The 21,155-nt window shown below is 36.8% G+C and overlaps 1 protein-coding gene and 1 long non-coding RNA gene across 4 annotated transcripts; one reads left to right on the top strand and one right to left on the bottom strand.

Moving 5' to 3' along the window:
* Nucleotides 1-362: 362 nt before the first annotated feature.
* Nucleotides 363-7,992, bottom strand: LOC125468930. 3 transcript variants are annotated; one of them, XR_007251281.1, is made up of 3 exons: nucleotides 7,833-7,992; nucleotides 7,501-7,673; nucleotides 363-526 (listed from the first exon to the last, which is right to left on the bottom strand). It is a non-coding gene; the product is annotated as an uncharacterized LOC125468930 (long non-coding RNA). The 3 variants fall into 3 exon arrangements; XR_007251280.1 differs by lacking the exon at nucleotides 363-526 and adding an exon at nucleotides 6,719-6,951; XR_007251282.1 differs by lacking the exon at nucleotides 363-526 and adding an exon at nucleotides 7,016-7,253.
* Nucleotides 7,993-18,471: 10,479 nt separating this feature from the next.
* On the top strand, nucleotides 18,472-19,736 carry LOC103948447 (cyclic nucleotide-gated ion channel 1-like). The gene is made up of 3 exons (XM_048565722.1): nucleotides 18,472-18,777; nucleotides 19,055-19,166; nucleotides 19,365-19,736. Exons 1-3 carry the CDS (start codon nucleotides 18,530-18,532, stop codon nucleotides 19,719-19,721), a joined length of 717 nt encoding a protein of 238 aa, XP_048421679.1. The 5' UTR covers nucleotides 18,472-18,529; the 3' UTR covers nucleotides 19,722-19,736.
* The last annotated feature ends 1,419 nt before the right edge of the window (nucleotides 19,737-21,155 follow it).

Below are 21,155 nucleotides of genomic sequence, written 5' to 3'. Positions count from 1 at the left end.
CCTCCAACAAATTGGGTGTCCACACCGACATTTATCAATTTACACATATATTTGAATTTCGAATCATTTAGGTTTCAAAATAATTGCACAAAAATCCGGAAAATGATGAACAAATTGAAGCAAATTATGTGTATTGGGCAATTGAGACTAATCCAAAACTGGTACCGAGCTCTGCTGCAGGGTATAGTGGGTCTTCATCAAAATCAAATGCAAGTCCCGATTGCCAAATTTCTGAAATAACATATGACTATAGAGACTGAGCGGAAGAGAGAAAAAGAGAGGATCCATTTCTTGAATTGCTAATCAAATCAACACACATATTTTGATTGATATGAAATCATTAAAGACTGGAATCATACATGATATTTTAATGGATATGGAAAGCATAGTTCCTCGAAAAACTGGAATCATACATACATGTCAAACTCGGAGTAATTTGGTTCAAGATGTGAGAGACCATTCATTTCTGTGAAACCATCAGAAGTCTTACTCACCTGCCTCTGAATCTCTTCCACTCCTCCATCATCTGTATAAATGAAACAATCAAAACTCAAGTGACATTCTTGCAGGAACTCAAATTCAAAACAAAAAAAATTAAGTCTCATAAAAAAAAAATATAAAGCCATCCTATTTTTCCGCCACGTAAACAACAATCACAGATGTAAATGTGAACCCAGATAAAAATTATTCAATTAAGATAAAATTCACAAATAGGTCCTCCAGAATCAGAAAGAACGAAGAAATTAAAATTACCCAAAACATTATAAACAAACATCGTACGCAAAAATAAAAATTACTCAAAAATTTGTAAACAAACATCATAACCCACAACCAGTTTGTTGAGATCAAGAACAAAATATACAAGAGCAACACTGTAAAGACTCAAAGTAATACTGCAAATAACTCAAACAATCTGGAGGAATGACTTATTTATTAAAAGAAGAGTTTGGCTATTATATAGCCTTACAGAAGTAACAAAAACCCTAAAAACCAGTTCACGATCCACACTACTCGGAAGGTGACATGCATGAGGAAATATTCTACGTAGAACAAGTCTTCCTAGATAATAGGAACTTATTTAAAACCAAAACAAACTAAATGGTTGAGTCCTATAACTACGGGAACAACCAGACTTATCAATCCCTCCCTTAAACTTACTGTTATCAAACAGTTAGTTTATACCAGCAATCTATCAAACTCCTAGCATACCTCGAAGTCTCTGAAAAACATCAACCATCAATGGTTTGGTCATTATGTCTGCCACCTGATCTTCGCTCCCACAATGAATCAAAGCAATCGAACCTTTCTTTGTGAGATTCCTCAAGAAGTGATATCTTACATCAATATGCTTACTGCGACCATGCATCACAGGATTCTTTGACAGCTTAATGGTTGAACTGTTATCACATCTGATTAACGTACACTTCTCATTACTGTACTCAAGCTCTTTCAGCACTCTCTTCATCCATATTGCTTGACACGCACACACTGCAGCTGCTACAAACTCAGCTTTTGTAGTGGACAGTGTAACAATAGGTTGTTTTTTTTGAACTCCATGTCACAGCACCCGAGCTCAGTAAGAACACATAACCACTTGTGCTCTTCCTATCCTCCACATCTCCTGCATAGTCACTATCTGTGAAAGCAAGCAATCCACCATCTCCGCCTTTCTTATAATGAATACCATAATTCATTGTCCCTTTTAAGTATCGAAACGCTCTCTTTGCAGCTTGCAGGTGAAGCTCGGTTGGTTTTGCCATAAATCTGCTTAAAAGACTGGTGACAAACATCATGTCTGGTCTTGTGGCAGTGAGATACATCAAGCTTCCCACCACTTGCTTGAAATATGTCTCATCCACAGTAATCCCACTTTCATCCTTACTAATCTTAGCACCTGGGACAATCGGGCTGCTCACTTCATTACTCTCCAACATTCTAAATCTCTTTAGAACCTCCAGGGCATATTTTTTTTTGATGTATGAAAATACCATCAGTTCTTTGAAGTACTTCAATGCCGAGAAAAAACCTCATGCTTCCCATATCAGTCATGTCAAATTCTCTCATCATGGACTTCTTGAACTCCTCCATCATATCTTTATCATTACCAGTAAAAATTAAATCATCAACGTAAATACTCACAATGATGATCTTTCCTGCTTCATTCTTCTTTGTGAACAAGGTTTGCTCACTGTCACACCTCTGAAAACCTTCCTTGATAAAGTGTGCCTCGATTCGACTGAACCAAGCTCGTGGAGCCTGTTTCAAACCATACAAAGCTTTGTGTAGTTTATAAACCAAGTGCTCATTTCCTTCCTTCTCGTAACCCCTTGGTTGCTCAACGTAAACCTCTTCACTCAGTTCTCCATGAAGAAACGCTGACTTGACATCTAACTGGAAAATCCTCCAACCCTTTTGTGCTGCCAATGCAATGATCATTCTCATCGTGTCCATCCTTGCCACTGGTGCAAAGACCTCTGTGTAGTCTATGCCGTTCTTCTGTGAGTAGCCTTTGGCTACTAGACGTGTTTTGTGCTTGTTGATCTCTCCATGTTCGTTGTACTTGGTCTTATAGACCCACTTGACCCCAATCCTTTTAGCTCCAGTAGGCAATTAACTTAAAGACCATGTTTTATTCTTTTCAATTGAGCTGATTTCACTGTCCATAGCTTGTCTCCATTTCTCTTCTTTCACTGCTTCTTCAAAATAGATAGGATCTTCGGTTGACACGACTTGAACTATGTGTGCTTCGTCCTCACTTAGCCCTTCTCCAGTGACATAGTCACTTAAGTAAGAAGGAGGGTGTCTTACTCTTCCTTCATAAACCCTCCCTTCATCCTCACCAAGTTCATTTGGAGTACAACCCTGTGTTTCTTCACTGCTCTCACCCACACTGCTCTCACCCACATTTCTTTCTTCTCCCTCACCATTTTCTTCATTTTCTCCCCATTCCAAATCTAGCATAATCTGTCCCTCATAACTCACATCCCAATCCCACTGTTTTTCTTCCTCAAAGATAACATCCCTGCTCACAATAATTTTCTTAGCTATAGGATCAAACAATCTATATCCCTTGGACTCCTCACTAACTCCCAATAAAACACAAGGAAAACTTTTATCATCTAGTTTACCTCGCTTGACATCTGGAACATGGACATGTGCTAAGCTTCCAAAGACACGGAGATGCTCAACTGAGGGTTTTATGCCACTCCACGCCTCTTGTGGAGTGATATCCTTCACTGCCAATGTGGGACACCTATTCAGGACATAGATAGCCCAGTTCACCGCCTCTGGCCAGACCGTTTTTGGAAGCTTTTTCTCATACAGCATAGACCGAACCATATTCATGACAGTTCGATTTTTCCTTTTAGCCACCCCGTTTTGTTGTGGCGTGTAGGCAGTGGTTAACTGCCTCTTGATTCCATTTTCTTTGCAGAAGGCAGCGAACTCAGTTGAGGTGAATTCGCCTCCTCTATCTGTCCGTAGGCACTTGATACTCAGCCCTTTCTCCTTTTCCACCATTTTTTTAAAAACCTGGAAGCCTCACTCTTTGCTGTTAACAGGTACACCCATGTTTTACGACTAAAATCATCAATAAAGCATAAGGTATACCTTTTCCCACTATTTGATGTAGGAGAAATGGGTCCACAAATGTCTGCATGAATAAGCTCCAAAGGTTGACTTGCTCTCCATGTACTTTTTGTTGGCATCTCATTTCGATGATGTTTGCCTTGAATGCAGTCTGTGCATGTGGTATTTGAGGTTTGGAATTGAGGAAGTCCACGAACCATCTTCTTGTGTTGTAAAATTCTCAAACCCTTGTGGCTTAGGTGACCGTATCTTCGATGCCAAAGATAAGGGAGATCCTGTGAGCTTGTGTGAAAACACCTTGCTGGTTGAACATTTGTAGAGACTAGCGTCTGAGCTCGTAGTATAAACATCCTGTTCCTACTCATCTCAGTCTGAATAATCAGACCCTTAGTTGGATGATATATTTTGTAAACTCCCTCTTGAATCAATATAGTCAGGCCTCTTTCTTGAAGTTGTTCTATGCTCAAGAGATTGTTTTTGAGCTCTGGAACATAGTACACTTCATGGACAACATGTGTAATTCCATTTAAAAACAGCTTGACACTTCCTTTGCCAACCACATTCATTCTACTGTTGTTTCCCAATTTGACTAAATGGACAAAGGTTTCATCTAGATTTGTGAACATACCTTGACTGCCACACATATGGTTGGAACATCCTGAGTCAAGGAACCAAGCGTCAGTCTGTTCAGGTAACTCAACATATGACATCAATAACATATCATCTTCTTCAGTTACGTCTGCATAATTAGCCTCATTTTCCCACTTTGGACATTCATACTGGAAGTGTCCAAGATTGTGACACTTGTAGCATTCCACAGTATCCTTGTTGAACACTTGGCCTCCCCTTCCACGTCCTCGTCCTTTATAATTGCTTCTTCCACGTCCTCGTCCTCTATAAGTGCTGCTACCCCCCTCAGTTTTGACATCAGTGGTCACCTTCAGAACTTGCTCCACACTGCTGCTTCTGTGAAACTTTTGCTCATGTACAGTGAGCAAGCTTTGAAGTTCATCAATGGTGATTGCATCCAAGTCCCTAGATTCCTCAATCGAACAAACTATATAATTGAATTTGTCTGTGAGAGATCGCAGGATTTTCTCACAGATCGTGACATCAGTCATGGTCTCCCAATAGACTCTCATTTTGTTTGCTACGATCATCACTCTAGCAAAGTAATTAGTGATTGTTTCACCAACCTTCATCTCAAGAGTCTCAAAGTCTCTTCATAGCGCTTGAAGAGTTGAGCACTTCACTCGTGCATTCCCTTCATATTTCGTTTTCATGGAATCCCAGATCTTCTTGGAGGTGTCTTTTTCCAACATCGTCTCTAGAATACTTCTATCAATTGCTTGGAAAAGATAGTTTTTGGCTTTGAGATCCTTGAGTTTCATTGCATCAAGCTCTTTCTGTCGTGCTTCTGATAGGGGTTGTGCCCCCTTTGCTGGTTCTTCATAACCAGTTTCAATCAAACTCCAATACTCCTTGCTTCGAAGGAAATTTTCCATGAGCATGCTCCAATGATCATAATGACCATCGAAACGTGGAATGGACGCCTGCACATAGTTTCCTTCAGAACTCATTTTCCTCTCTTTCTCTCTTGTGTTTGGAAGTCACTCAAAAGCTGCAGCTTTTCGGTTCTCAGGCCCCAGTGGGGCTCTGATACCAGTTTGTTGAGATCAAGAACAAAATATACAAGAGCAACACTATAAAGACTCAAAGTAATACTGCAAATAACTCAAACAATCTGGAGGAATGACTTATTTATTAAAAGAAGAGTTTGGATATTATATAGCCTTACAGAAGTAACAAAAACCCTAAAAACCAGTTCACGATCCACACTACTCGAAAGGTGACGTGCATGAGGAAATATTCTACGTAGAACAAGTCTTCCTAGATAATAGGAACTTATTTAAAACCAAAACAAACTAAATGGTTGAGTCTTATAACTACGGGAACAACCAGACTTATCACAACTAACCTAAAAATGCACAAAATCAAAATAATAATCCCAAGGAAGGAAAAAAAACGAACAATAAGAAACAAAACATTCTAACAAATCCCACACAAAAAATCCAAATAAAAAAAACCTAAAACAACAAATTATTCACTAATTATTCATACAAACTTGGACAAAGCTATTTAACATACCGATCGAAGCGAGAAAGTCCCAACACTTCCTGATTTTAAAAATTTGTTTATACATGTGTTGACCTTAAAAATTACCAAGCCTACGTGGCGCGCAGGCCGAGTAATTAATAAACTAACTACGTCATTCGGTTGTGTGCGGAGCGTGCCAACTCGTCGGCCGAGCTCGGCCGAAGAGTAAAATGTGTTGATGTCGCGTTGGGCGCGCTGTTGACTTCTTGATCTTGCAACTGCTGCCAAGGAAGGAACACGTCTCGGCCTTTGGGTTCTAGAGCCTGAAGACAAGGCTGCTAGTTCTGCGAAGTTCAATCAAATTCGGCTTTCAATATGTCGAATGTAGTAACCTGTAACACCTCACTTCGCCGAGAAGGCTAATGAGATGAACTCTGCCAATAAGGATTCGAAATTCCTTCTCGACCGAGACTTGGATTGGTAATCAGTCGACCGAGAAACAGTGCTGTTTATCCAAACTGAAGATGTCACCAGTTGTCTTCACAGTGCTGTTTATCCAAACTGAAGATGTCACCAGTTGTCTTCACAGTGCTGTTTATCCAAACTGAGGGTGTGTTGGTGAAAAAAGAAAATTGTTGTTTATCCAAACTGAAGGTGAGTTGGTGAAAAAAGAAAATGAAAATCTCAAGGTGTTTGAGAGGTTTGCGCAGGGCAATTTGTGTGTTGAATTGGAGACCTTTCACATGTTGCCTGTGACTCTGTATTTATAGGCAAATGTTGTGTGGCGCAGCCAGATAGTTTTGTAGAGTCCAATTGCAATTCTAATTTGCGGAACTGAACTTGATCCGCATCAGAAGCAAAGGTATATCCTTCAAACTGATCCGTGGGATTTATTCCTTGACTTTTCAAACCTAATAAAAATTAGACTTATCACATCACATCAGAAACCAAGCCTATCTAGGCTTCTTCATAATCTTTACCAATGCATGCATCCGGATCCCTACCATTATCTCTTTTTAATTGACCTCATCTGACCTAACAATGATGGCTTTATCCTATCATCATGTGATCCACGGTCAAGAGATCACCGTGTCACTATCCTCGTGCCAATGGACTCTTTCCAATGCGCCCATAGGCTGAAGCCTATTCTTTTGTTTAGATGTCATCCTAATCACATCACCATCTCATAATTTCACCTTTATCCCATGCAAAGATTAATTGCATGAAATTAATCCAGTAGTAGATGCACTGCCATATGCCGAATATCTCCAATTAATTTGAATTGTAGGTTAGAGATATTATTTGCATCATGTTTATCTGGAACAAGAGAAAAACCAAGATAATTCACTATTAAAAAACAATCATTATGATTAAAAATCATAATATTATCTCTTAACAATAAAATTATCTTAATTTCTTCATATGACTGTGAAGTTATGCACATTCAACGGCCTTAATTACACGGGCCGATGGTGTAAATTTGGGTTCAAACAACATGAAACGAATTTTTGCATGCAAAGCTCGAATGTTGAGGAAGGCAGTTGTTTAGCAGCGAACAATAGGGAATACTGCAAGAATCCAAGCCCAGGAAACTTCAAATCCATTGCAACAAAACAAATATGGAAGTAGTACTCTAAAAAAAGCTTATGATAATTAATTAATTAATTGGAATATTTTAGAGCTGTGATTTGCTACATGGGAAAGGGATGAGTTTAAGAAAAGTTCATGAGATTTGGAATCACAAACACTTCGGAGGGATTTTATGATAATTCTCTTAAAACCAAAAGAAAATATTAGGGTTCCTTGGTTTCTTACCCAAATCCACCAATTTGAATCAAATCTCTGTAGACGAGCTTCAAATCCATCTCAAATCGTCTCCACGAACACGATTTTTGGAAGATAGGAAATGCATAGAGAGGCAGGCCCTGTATCTTTTGCACTTTGATCCACCTTGTCCTATTGACCCTTCACAGACTTCTCCGAGTAACCTGCAAAGAGAAACAATACCCATTATACATTTTTTCAGATGGATTTTAAAGATAGAGGAGAAAGATTAGCGTTTAAGGACATGAAAACTAATTTTACGCTGGGAGGAAAATAAAGCAAAAGAGAGAAACGGAAATAAAGCAATCCATGAACAAACACACCTAAACCGCGGAAAACAGCGAGAAAAACAGGCCAAACAACCTTCCACACGATCCAGTCGGAATCAAAACCGAAAGACAGACAGAGAAATAGAGAGAAATGGAAAGACAAAGAGAAGAATTGAAGAGGAAAGTGAAAAGTGGAAGATGCTTCCAGCATCTCCCTTGGAAAACACAACACACACGCATGGGAAAAAAAATGGGAGAGGGGCAAAGTGGTCAATTCACCAGACAACCCCACTAAAGCCTAAAAGAACATGAAGAGAATGAGGGGTAAAACCGGATAGACACTGTTAATAATAATACTCATCCATCGGCTTTTAGAAGGGTATATAATGTATGTAATCTGTTAGTTTGTTGTATTCGGTTCGAGACCATTTTTGCTCAAATCACCATTAATTCTGGTAGATGCTCACCTCTTCTTAATAGCTTGCCACATGTCCCACTAACTAACTAGAGTTAACTTTATTATTAAATGTCTTTGAAAAAAAAAAAAAAAAAAAAGTTAATTAAATATTCAACCTAATCCAACCCTGAGAATTGAGAAGTACACCTTCCCCTCCCCTTCGACCAAACAGCCACTGCCACCCATCACCCAAACCCGGCGACGGAGACCAACACCCACCCACCTTGCCAGTGTCGTCGCCCCACCAGCCGCAATGTCATTTTTCTCCTACTAGATTCGCCATCGTCTTCCTTTGATAAGATTCGCCAAGACATCAATTGCTTTCAATCTGTCTTCTGGGTATCTTTTAGAATTTGCAAGTGTTAATGGCAATTTTAACAAAAAGAGAGAGACTTTGTTGGGTTTCTGGATGGGATATTCAAAGAGTTTTTTGTTTATTTATTTTTAAATTTTAATGTTTTAAAATTACAAGTGGAGCTTTTGTTGGAACACGATCAATATGATTAAACCAAGAACAATCACACAGATATAAACAACATAAGCTTGCTAAGGCTCACAAACTCACAAATCAATAAAGCAATTACAAAAGAACTCACAAACTCTCTCACAATAGTTCTCCTGCCTTACAAGTCTCTCAGAATTCACACATCCTAATGCTAAGGCTTACCTATATATATAGTAGATAACCTGGCTACAAACCTAATCCTAAACTAAGTTGGAATCCAAAAACCACCTGGAAACTTGCGTCCAAGTCTCCTACACCCATTACAACTTGGATTCCTATCTTAGTTAGGAATACAAACCTGATTTCATACCAGTTCCAACAATCTCCACCTTGGTAAGAAATCCACATCATAGACCTTCATCTGCTTCCATTGCTCCACCATTATCAAGTTTTCAAACTTGTCTAACGTGCACCAAATCCAAGCAATGCTTGAACTTTGATTCACCAACTATCTTCATTAACATATCAACATGATTATTAGCCGTAGCAATCTTCTTGACTAGAATTTCACCTTCAGCTATAACCTCTTGAACAAAATGATATCTCACTTCTATATGCTTGGTCCTTACATGATGTATTTGATACTTTGCCAAGTAAATGGCACTTTAACTATCTCAATACACATCCAACTTGTGTTGATTTACACCCAAATCTTCTATCAATCCAAGTGTCCAAATAGCTTCCTTAATAGCCTCAGCCATCGCCAAATATTCAGCTTCTATAGTTGATAAAGCAACGGTTGGTTGTAATATTGATCTCCAACATACATGACCTTTTGCCATAGTAAATACATACTATGTCGTAGACCTTCTTTTGTCTAAGTCACTAGCAAAATCAGAGTCCACATAACCAATTAAGAACTTATTAAGAACTTATCAATTTCTCCATCAATCCTTTCAAAAAAAATTCCTGTATTTCTTGTTCCATGAAGATATCTCAGTATCCATTTAGCAGCATCCCAATGTATTTTTCCAGGATTATGCATAAGCCTACTAACAATTCCAACTGCATGGGCAATATTGGGGCGAGTGCATACCATAGCATACATCAACCCTCCAACCAAACTGGAATAAGGAACATCTTTCATCTTGGCTTTTTCTTCATCATTTTTAGGGCATAGTTGAGTGCTCAATTTAGAATAAGGAGCAAGAGGTGTACTTACAGGTTTGGTTTCCCCATTAATTCCAAACTTATGCAGCAATTTTTCCAAGTACTATTTATGTGATAAATAGACCAATCCCTCATTCCTGTTTCTTGTGATCTCCATCCCCAAAATCTTCCTTGCTTCCCCAAGATCTTTCATCTCCATATGTACCCCCCTCCCCCCACTTAATTTCTTGTGGTACACACAATGGTCATAATGGCTTCTAGTGTAGCCTTGATCCTTCATAAACTTATCAAACCTTAAATACCATTGCATGGTGATTGTTTTAAACCATATAGTGACTTGTTGAGCTTGCAGACTAAACCTTCTTTTCCTTTTTCTTCATACCTTTCAGGTTGCATTATGCAAATCTCTTCAGACAAATTTCCATGTAGGAATGCAGTTTTTGCGTCTAACTGAACTAATTCAAGATGAAATTGTGCCACTAGCGCAAGTTGAATTCGAATAGATGAGTGTTTCACTATAAGAGAAAAGATTTCGTTATAATCTATTGCATCTTTTTGAGCATATCCTTTAGCCACTAGTCTAGCTATGAAACTCACCTGACTTGCATCATCTATTCCATCCTTCTTTGCATATATCCACTTGCATCCAATAGCCTTTCTTCCCTTAGGCAACTCCACCAATTCCTAGGTTTTATTCTTCTTGAGTGACAACATCTCGTCATCCATAGCTTCATGCCATTGCTTTGCTTCTCCACTACTCACTGCTTCAGTAAAACTTGTAGGAATATCAACTTCGATCACTAGTAAAGTGTATGCCATACATGCAATGCAATCTTTGAATCTGGTAAGAAGCATGATCTCTCTTTTTCCTTTCCTCTTGGCAATGCACTCTTCTTGTGTTTGAACATCATCATTCACAGCTTCTTCATCTTGTCTTTCTACATAATCAACGAAATCTTGTTCTTCATTATGGATGTTATTCTCGGTGCTTGATTCTTCATAATGATTTGTTGATATCTCTGAAGGAATTATTTTTTGAAAACTAGTTCATTTGAGCAACATCCATGCATGCAATTAACAATTAAAATGCGGAATCATGCTTGTATGCACTCAAAATAAAACTTTACCCATGAAATTCAAGGCCTAGTAATTGTGGTGAACCAAGATTCAACTCAAATCTTAAAGAAAAAAGTTGAGAAACTTTTATACCTTTGAATCACCTCTTTGCTTAGCGAAGGATATTCACCCATGTGAGGGCCTTCTTTCCTTAGTCTCCTTGCTCCTTGACTCCATGGATGTGGATGGAGGAACTTTACTTCTTGGCTCCATGACTTTTTGGATGGATGAAGGAATGGATTCTCCAAGTTCCCAAAATAGGGAACCTCTAAGCCTCTACACCAAGAAGAGCATTGAGGAAGAGATGAGTGACCTAGAGGAAGAAAGATAGCTAGCTATTTTCCTCTAGGGTGGCCGGCCTCCTAAGAGAAGATAGAGCTTTGTGTTCTCATCTTTTCTTTCTAGAAAACCCTAATCAACTTTTTGGCTATAAAGTCCTTTATATAGTCACTTCACTTATGTAACAAAAAGAACCAAAGCCCATTCATTTACAATATGGTCGGCCTTCTAAAGGCTTTGGGTTGTTTGGTCCCTTTTGAGTTTTTAGTCATTAAGTTGTCATACAACTGAAGTTAATAGGCTTGACGGTTCTAAGCCCAATGGGCCTTGAGGTCCAATAATTACTCAAAAGCTAAAATGAACATATTCGTTTGATTAATTAATATATTAAATAATCCTAGCCATAAATAATTAAACCGTTTATTTATCCTTACTCATCTCCGTTGTTTCTTCAATCTCTACCTTATACGGTGTACGATCCATTAGGTTCCTTTTAGCGAGGCTGTCACATCCTGGCCCGGGCCCCCACCACATCCCAGGCTTGACTCCACCGTAGCACGATATTATCCGTTTTGGACCCCGACCACGCTCTCACGGTTTTGTTTCTAGGAACTCACACGAGAACTTCTCAGTGAGTCACCCATCATTCACCGATCTTTTCTATATATTGAAAATTGTACTTCGGATCTATGAATTTCTGGAGGATTCGTGTTTCCACTTGAATTACATTGTACTTCGGATCTATGATATTTCTGGAGGATTCGTGTTGCCTCGACTGCGATTTTATCGAGAGATTTTGCGTGCGAATGATAGATGGGCCAATGCAGGGGTCAATTGGTTTCTTAATCGACAGTTTAGCCATTGTTCCCCTTCCGCAGGTACGAGAAGTCCCCTCCCCTCATGTTGGAGTTAATTGGTTTCCTAATCTCTCTATTTGTTTACTTGCAGAGCGGGGTAGGATATTATTTTCATTATTAAAGCATGAGAAATTATTTTCTCCGTATATATATTAGACAAGAAATTATTTTCTCAATGTTAGGATATACTAGCAATTGAACGCTGCGGGTTTCAAAATTGTATTAACAATGTGAAATATATTAAAATCTGTTTACATTCGTATCAATCAACTTTTCAAAAATTAGTTTTGAGTACAAAAGTATATGATCTCACATCCTTGGTTGCTCTTCTCTATATATGTAGCAAAATAGCTATACAACTTCATTATCGTTAGTCCTCACATCATCTTTCATTGAATTTCAAAACTTCCTTCTTTCTTATGTGCAGGTGCTTTCATTTCTCTGTTACAATTTGAAAAAAAATGGGAGTTGTTAATGTATGGTTTGAACTACAGAGAAGTGATAGTTTTAGTAACACTGAAATATATATATATATATATATATATATATATATATATATATATGGTTTGAACTACAGATAATACTAATGAATAAGTTTAAATCTTAAATCGTATCTGAATCCAAGTTATCAAAATCATTCATACTCAAACCAATCAACTCAATCATGCTCAAACCAAATTAGTCTAATACGTAAGGAAAAGCTGTAATTCATATTTTCATTTTATTCTTAATTCAGATCAAAAGTATGAGAGAGTTGTTAGGATAAGGTGAACGAAATCGACTATTTTAAAGTAGAATTTCCATCAAAAACAATATAAATTATAATATCATAGAAGTGTTTTCTATTTGCTTAGGAAATCAAAGGTATGCTTATAATTTTTTTTTTTTGAACAAAAAAAAAGGAAATTAAAAAAGAAAAACTTATGATTTTTTTTTTAAAGGGGGACAACTGGTGGCAAGCCATAGTTATTCATCATTTCTGGGGACCGGAAAGACTCATAGAGGCATTTCAGCCTCCCTTTGGCTACAAGTCTGACTTCCACGCCAGCAACGGGTTTCAAACCCGAAACCTCCAGTTTTTAGTTTAAAAGAAACTTCGCAATCCGCCCTTTACCACTGGACCATCAGCTCGTGGTTAATAAACTTACGAATTTTAACTTACTACGAAGTGTGTGTGACTTTTGTTTAAGCAATGAAAACAGAACCAATTATATTTGCAAGTTAGAATATTGATCTTGCTGGCTGAAAATCTATTATATTCTAATTTATATTGTTTTCGTCTGAAAATTCAGCTTTAAAGAGTGTAACTACTATAAAAGGATCTGAAGAATGTATAGTTCATAGTACAGACCAAAAATTAGCAATGATTTTTTCCACTCTTGCTGATTGCAAGAGCGAAAATTCAGAGTAGAATTAGAATGTATAGTTCATGCCGTTTGAACTTTGAGGTACTTACCGTTATCGATGGCTTATGCTACAAAAAAACATCTCAAGTAAAACTCTTTTAAGCACAGCTCGATGAGCACTCAGAACACTGAATGCAAAAATCAACAAAATTTCACCACCTCAAATTATAAATCGTTTCATTTTCTTAAACCCACTAAAAAGCAAAAAATTAAAAGTAAATTTAAAAAATGAACCACTTCCAAAATAATAAAGAAAGTTGAATACAAAATACATTCAGAGGATTTATGACCTCATTATTTGAAAATCTTGACTACAGCATTACAGATTTAATAAAAATTAGCTCATGGGAGTCCAAGTAAACTGATACTAACTCAAATAAACTGCAAAAAATTAGAGAAAATAAGAGTAAGAATTTGAACAGACAAGGAGGTAGAGTAAAATTACCCAGGATTGGATGGCGAAATTGTAATTATGCATAAATTTCACAAATCCTAGAAATCTTGCTGACCAGAATTATCGCAGTGAGATATGGAGAGAGATAGAGAGAGATAGATTCAAATTCTCAACCTCTATCAAAGTGGAATGCCACAATAATTTCAAATTCTCAACCTCTACCTCAACCTCTATCAAATAAATAGACTTTCAAAAAGTTTCCAACCTAACCGACCTGCACAGAAAAATTTGAAAAATATTTCTGACTTTTTCAATCAGGTCATGTAGGCAAGAAATGGACAAATGATGATGGCCTCACTCTCTCTCTGCAAGGTCCCTGTTCAAAATCCCCACCCATTCGTGATCCTTCTCTCTGCAAGCTCTCTCTCTCTCTCTCTCTCTCTCTCTCTCTCTCTCTCTCTCTCTCTCTCTCCTTCTCTCAGTGCAGCCCATAACGCCGCTCTTTGTTGCATCTCTGTCTGCAACAGCACCCATCAACACCCCACCCCCTCAATCTCATCGAGACGAAGCAGACACCCCCTCCCAAACCTGCAATGACAAAAGTACCCCACACTTTTTACCCTTGTCCGTCGGATCTATAATCTAAACTGACTGGGCCGTTTTAGTGCAGGGCTAATCCAAACCAAAATCAACCCATTTTTTTTGTGAAGAATGGGGCTCTCAAAAACATATTTTGAACAAACGATATTTTTTATACTAAGAGGGTGAGAAGTTGGCTAAGCCTCACAATGAGTTAGTAATAATGTGGTTCAATTCGTCTTTGGCGAGATTCGAACCTAAAACTTCTCACTTACAAATAAAAAAAAATATTACTAGATCGTATTACTAAGTGATCTCAAAAGCACTTTTATTTTAGAGATAATTATATCTAAATTCATTTACACACTTATTTTTTAACAAAGAATATTATCTACACAAAGACCATCTCCAAACCTGGCCTATAACCTATTTTTCCCCTTCCATCCCCCCCCCAACAAAAAAAAATCCAACCCAACCCAAGTGGAAAATTGGACCTAAAACCTAAAACAAAAAACAAAGCCAGAAATAGCCCAGGATTCAGCCCAGAAAATGGTGTGGTCACCCCCAGCTGGACCCCACCCACATGGGCATGTTCCTCAGAATTTATTGAATCCAACGGCTGAGATCTAATGGTAAAAAATATATATAATGGCCCAAATTTAAATCCAACGGCTAAAATAATTTAAAAAATTATTTAACTCAAAATTCACCCAAATTTAGTGATTTTTCAATATTTATCGGAATCTAAATATTTTTAGGTTAAAATGTTCATAAAATTAAATTAGGATAGTGTGCATAATTTTTTTTTTTTTTAAATTACTTAAAAGAAAAAATTAGCCTAAATTTATTCTTTAATAATTTCGGGCTAAAAAATTTAGGTCACAAGGGTTAGAGCAGAAAAGCTGTTTTTGGGCTAAAAATTTTAGGTTTTGGGCCAAGAGTTGGAGATGGTCTAAAGGGGTGGATGAATGGTTGAGCTTAACAATGGCTAACAATAGTATGATTCAAATTTGTTTTTTATGAGAATCGAACCTAAGAGTCATCATACCTTTAAGCTTGTACTTTGTAATAAGACCCACACACCAAACCGTTAAGGAACTAGGACAAACCCAAAATTAGAGTTCACTAACAAACCAAATATACAAATCAGGTTAATTTACACAATAACTCTATAAATTCAACATGAAAAACAAAAACCCGGTCCAAACTTTGAAATTTGGCATTTCTAACAAATCAAATCTTCAAGTTAATTCCAAATGGTAACATTCCAAGTCGCAGCCGGAATTAAAGACGATTCAAAAGAAGAGAGAGGTGAGAGAAACCGTTTCTTATCTGTGGCACTTGGGGGCAAATGTCAACAACGGCTACGGATTTGGATAGGACCAGACACAACGGCAGTTTGCTAGAACTGGACCGAGAAAGAAAAGCCCCCTTTCTTTTATGGGTAATGTTACATAGATTAAAATTAGAGATATGATATTCACACACCCCTTTTTACTTTTCTTACACATTTTTGGATTTCGACCGTCGGATCGGATGAATTGAAGAAGATCAACGGACAGAAATTAACAAGGAGTGTGTGAATAGCACACCCCTAAAATTATAGACAAAATTTAGAAGTCAAATGATGTTCTACCACACATTTATCAATGTTTAAGTAATAATCCAATCATCAACTTCTATATCATTTAGTTTACAAAATTTTATCGACAAATTTAATCTTTCTAACATTACTCTTATTTTATAACAAGTATTTTTGTTCAGAAATGTCCCCGTTATTGGAAAATGTATATTATTAATTTTGTTAATTTACTTGGATGACAAGCATTAGAATTTCTTTTCCATTAAATTTAGAATTTCTTGCCTATTAAGGTTTGCTTTAGTTTTTATTGGGTAAATTACACTTTCATACCTCAGGTTTGGGGTCTATTTCAATTCCTTACACATCTTCAAACCATTTCAATTTCATACCTTAAATACTATTTTATTTCAAAATAATACCTCCGTTACATTTTCTATCCATTGATTCGTTAAGTGCTGACGTGGCTACCAACTTGGCATACCACGTGGCAAAAATAATAATTTTTTAATTAAAAAAAAACCACCTGAATCTTAAAAAAAAAAAAAAAAAAAAACTAAAACCTAGCTCCCCGCAAACAAACCCAGAAACCTTAAACCCTCTCCCCACCCACACCCCCCCCCCCCCCCGGCCCCGACCCCGACCCCAACCCACCTCCCTCTCATCCACTCTCTTCACCTCCCCTCCCATCAAGAAACCCAGCAAACCCCCACCTTCCCCGAGCCCTTTCTCTTCTTCACCCCCACCCTCCATTCTCTCATCTGCAACCCCACCCACCCTTGCAAACCTAACTCCATCCAGACCACCATCAACCAAGCACCAAAAAAATTCAAAATTTGAAGGACAAAATTAAATGCATACCTCGTTGTCGGAGCTGACTGACTTGCCGACGAGCAGGGCACGGATGGGGGAAGGAGAAGAGGGTGGGTGTTGCAAATGAGAGGAAGGTGGGGGTCGGGTTCTGGGCGAGGTGGATCGCAGGGAGTTAGGTCGCCGGGGGGGAGACGTCGAGGTGGGTCGCGTCGTGGGGGGTGTGGGCGGAAGAAGGGTTCGGGTTCTAGCTCAGGTGGGTCGCCGGGAAGAAGGGGGAAGACGAGCTAGGCAGGTGTGGGTGGGGAGAAAGGGTTATGGGTTTGTGGGGGGTGGTTGCGGGGAGATGGGATGGGGTCTATTTCAATTTTTTTTTTTTTTTTTTTTTGAGAAAATTCAGATTTTTTAAAAAAATATTTTTATTTGCCACGTGGCAAACATTTGGCAGCCATGTGGCATATATGTGGCAGCCACGTCAGCATTTAACAGATCAATGGATAAAAAATGTAACGGATGTATTATTTTGAAATAAAATAGTACTTAAGGTATGAAAATGAAATGTTTTAAAGATGTTGTATGAAATTGAAATAAACCCCAAACTTGAAGTATGAAAGTGTAATTTACCCTCTTTTATTTATTTATTTATAGGAGTTTGTATTTGTTATTTTACAACAAGACATGACAATCTTCTTTTTCTTTTCTTTTTTTCTATTCATGAAAATATATCTGTAGTCAGTTTTTTATGTTACTATGGTTCTCAACTTGGTATATATATGAAATTAAAACGGCTGAATTGATATTCTCAATATCCTAATTATTGGTTGACAAGTTTATTATTGATGATAAATAGATTTTGAGTGTTGGTAATCAATGTATGTTATCCAGGTGGTAATTCTCATTTTCTTTTCAAATGTGAGGGACTTGAGATCGTTGACTACAGGAAGGATGTTTATCATGAACCTTTTTGTCATCTTGCAATATGTGCCACGAATTATTCACATCTACCTTTCATGTTATCAATATAAATGGATTATTAGAGAGACCGAGCAGATTCCCGTATGGATTAAAGCTACACTGAATTTTTTCATGTACATCATTGCCAGTCATGTAAGTCTCAATATATTCTGACTCCTTTAAGTTTTCTTATTAAAGTTTGCTTAAAAGTCAACATTTGATGGATTAAAAATTTACATGGTGTCTCATTGTTTGATAAAAACTTATTACAAACATTTTTTATTTGACCCAATCAAAAGACGTCATGTGTTTCTTGTTTTTTAAAGTTCAAGAAAAAAAGGCAAGTGACTATTTATCACATTGGTGGAAAGGAGTTGAAGCCTTGTATGATAGCATGGGTTCAAACCTTGTCTATGACTAATCTAACATCTAATTTAACAAAATATATCGTTTGATACAAAAAATAAAATAAAAAATAAAAAACATGTCTAATTGTCTATTAAAAAAAAAACAATAAAACATGTGTTAAAATATCATTGAGCCAAAAGCAAAAAGTGAGTATACAAAGTACTCACTAGTGAGTACCTAAGCATTATCCAATATATATTTTTTAAAGTCTTTTCTTGAGTCTAATCTAATTAATTGATTAACTTGTTGATCATTTAGGCATTCGGAGCCTTATGGTACTTTTTTGCCATTCAACGAATGATGGATTGCTGGCGTTTTGCATGTCGAAAAGAAGATGGATGTGACAGGAGTAGTTTTGGTTGTCATGACAATCACACATTTAGAAACATCACAAATCTAAATGATTTATGCCCTATAAATCCGTCAGACCCAAAGATGTTCGATCTTGGCATTTTTACTAGTGTCCTTGAATCCGGCATAACAGGATCAACCAATTATTTTCAAAAGTTCTCAAACTGTTTTTGGTGGGGCTTACGAAATTTGAGGTTGGTACATTTCTCTCTTGTTTGTTTAGGCATGTGTGTGTGTGTGTGTGTGTGTGTGATGTGGTCTTAAGTATTAATTCTTAGGGGCTCGGATGTTTTGCTCAATGCAAGTCATATGTTTGGTAATTCCAAGAGGATCTCCATGAAATGACTTTAGTTACTATATATTACCATGTTTCTTTGTCTTCCGGAAATTCCCATGCTAAAAAAACGGTTGTAGACCTTCGTGCTTGGAATAAATTAAAAATTAGATTATAACTTCATTTAATTTTTGCAGTTCCCTCGGTTCAAACCTTGAGCCCAGTATAGATGAATGGGAAAACTTCTTTGCGGCTTCTATTTCTATTATTGGTTTGCTCCTGTTCATATATCTCATTGGAAATATCCAGGTTTGTGCCGAATCTTTAATGCTTAAATTTTGTCTTCTTTCCTAAATAGGTATATCGTTGGCTTGTTTTACTTTTAATTAGGAATGATAAATAACTAACTGTTAATTAATCACGTAAACGGCGAGCTGTGAAGACTTTTATCTCCAAAAAAGTAGAGTGAACTGACAACGTATTTGTTGGTTTGGTTGCTGTTGATAGATGTATTTGCAATTTGAAGCTGAAAAAACGAATGCAAGAGTAGAGAAGAGGTTGCTAGCGAAACGAAAGATGGAACAGCTTTGTCCAGAAATAGTGTCGTGGTTATCTAAAAATTGCATTCAGTCATCGTTTCATTGGCACTGGAGGATGCAAATGCATGTCATGAAAAAGGTACTGGAAGCATGTGAAGAGAATGTGCCTGTTAATTTGGAGTACATTATCCAGAGTCTTCCCCCTGAGTTTCAAAGACGTATAAAAAATTGTGCGCCTTTGACCAAGCTCAGGCAAGTAAGTTCCTCGATCAAAGCCTTCGACTTTAATTTAAACAGTAGCTTTGCCATATATGACAAGACTTAGTTTAATGGGAGATGCAAATGTTTTAAAATGGCCATTTTAAATTTTGGTTGGCGATACTGGACAGAATGTAAAATACGCATTTTGGCCAAAAAATGTAAATATTCAATTTTACATCTTTTTTATGTTTTTTACATTTTTTTAGAAGTGAACACTGCCACTCAAAAAGATGAAATTAAATTAGATCTCAAATTTACATCTCTCTCAATGGAATATGATATGACTAGTTTTATACTTTTCAAGAATGTAAATGTGACTCTTACATCTCAAATTTGCATCTCTCTATTGAAGATGTTTTCACAAACTTTTAGGGGCTGTTTTATAATTCATTTTAGTTTTTAGTTTTCATTATTATTTGGTACTCAGCTTTTTAAAAAATGAAAACTAAAAACCAAAACCAAGATAAATTTTGAAAATTGCAAAAATTTAGTTAAGTTTGATCCACACCTATATAGGCTATATAATAATATTGATACAATCTTAATTATTATATGTAGTTTGAAGAAATAAATCATAAGGTAAATCTTATTTACTTTTGTTAATATTAAGAAGTAAAATCCCGTTTCTTATTTACACTCACTGCACATTAAAATGCATCTTATGTACTAATCACAGGAGTTTAGACGGCTGGACGAAAGGGTGTTGCAAGAAATCTGTCAGCATTTTAAGCCAAAGAAATTTAAGAAGAACGATATCATTATTGAACAAGGTGAACCACTCAAAATGATGGTCTTCATTGTGGATGGACTTGTACGCATTGAAAAGAGAAATTCAGATGATACTTGTAATGATCAGCCACGAGGTGCAGGAGATTTATGTGGAGAAGCTCTTGTTGAAAGTATACTTCGAGATCCGCACGACACAAGTTTGTTAGCTTTACAGTCTGCTAAGGCGATTAGTGATGTTGAAGCCCTTGTTATCATGGCTGAAGACTTGAGTAGTATTATACTCTAGATTTTTTTAGATTGGTTTTTGTGTACGTTGGGTCAGGTGGATTGATCAAAAATGTGAATTCAGCTGCTTTAATTGGCAGCATGACTCAGCCGAGTTTTCCCTTCTTTTCTTTTTTTTTTTTCAGAATTTTTATTTTTTTATGTCTAAGGTTTGAAAAACTCTAATTGCTTCTAATTTCTTTCGATTCTTTAACTCACAAATTCCACATAGCAAAATTGTGTAATGCATATATATATATATATATATATATATATATATATATATATTAGAACGTAAATGCAAATGTAGGGGCTTCTAATTTCTTTCGATTCTTTGACTCACAAATTCTACATAGCAAAATTGTGTAATGCATATATATATATATTGACAAATATATGAAACATATACAATATATATATATATATATCAGAACATAAATGCAAATGTAGGGAGTTCATGCATAATAGGAAATGTTTTCATGTTTCATGGTCGTTTCAAATATCT

The sequence above is a fragment of a genome, unplaced genomic scaffold (assembly GCF_019419815.1).
Source record: "Pyrus x bretschneideri cultivar Hongxiangsu unplaced genomic scaffold, Pyrus_bretschneideri_v1 Contig4, whole genome shotgun sequence".
In the NCBI taxonomy this organism is placed as follows: Eukaryota; Viridiplantae; Streptophyta; class Magnoliopsida; order Rosales; family Rosaceae; genus Pyrus; species Pyrus x bretschneideri.
This window is presented reverse-complemented; position numbering and strand designations above follow the sequence as displayed.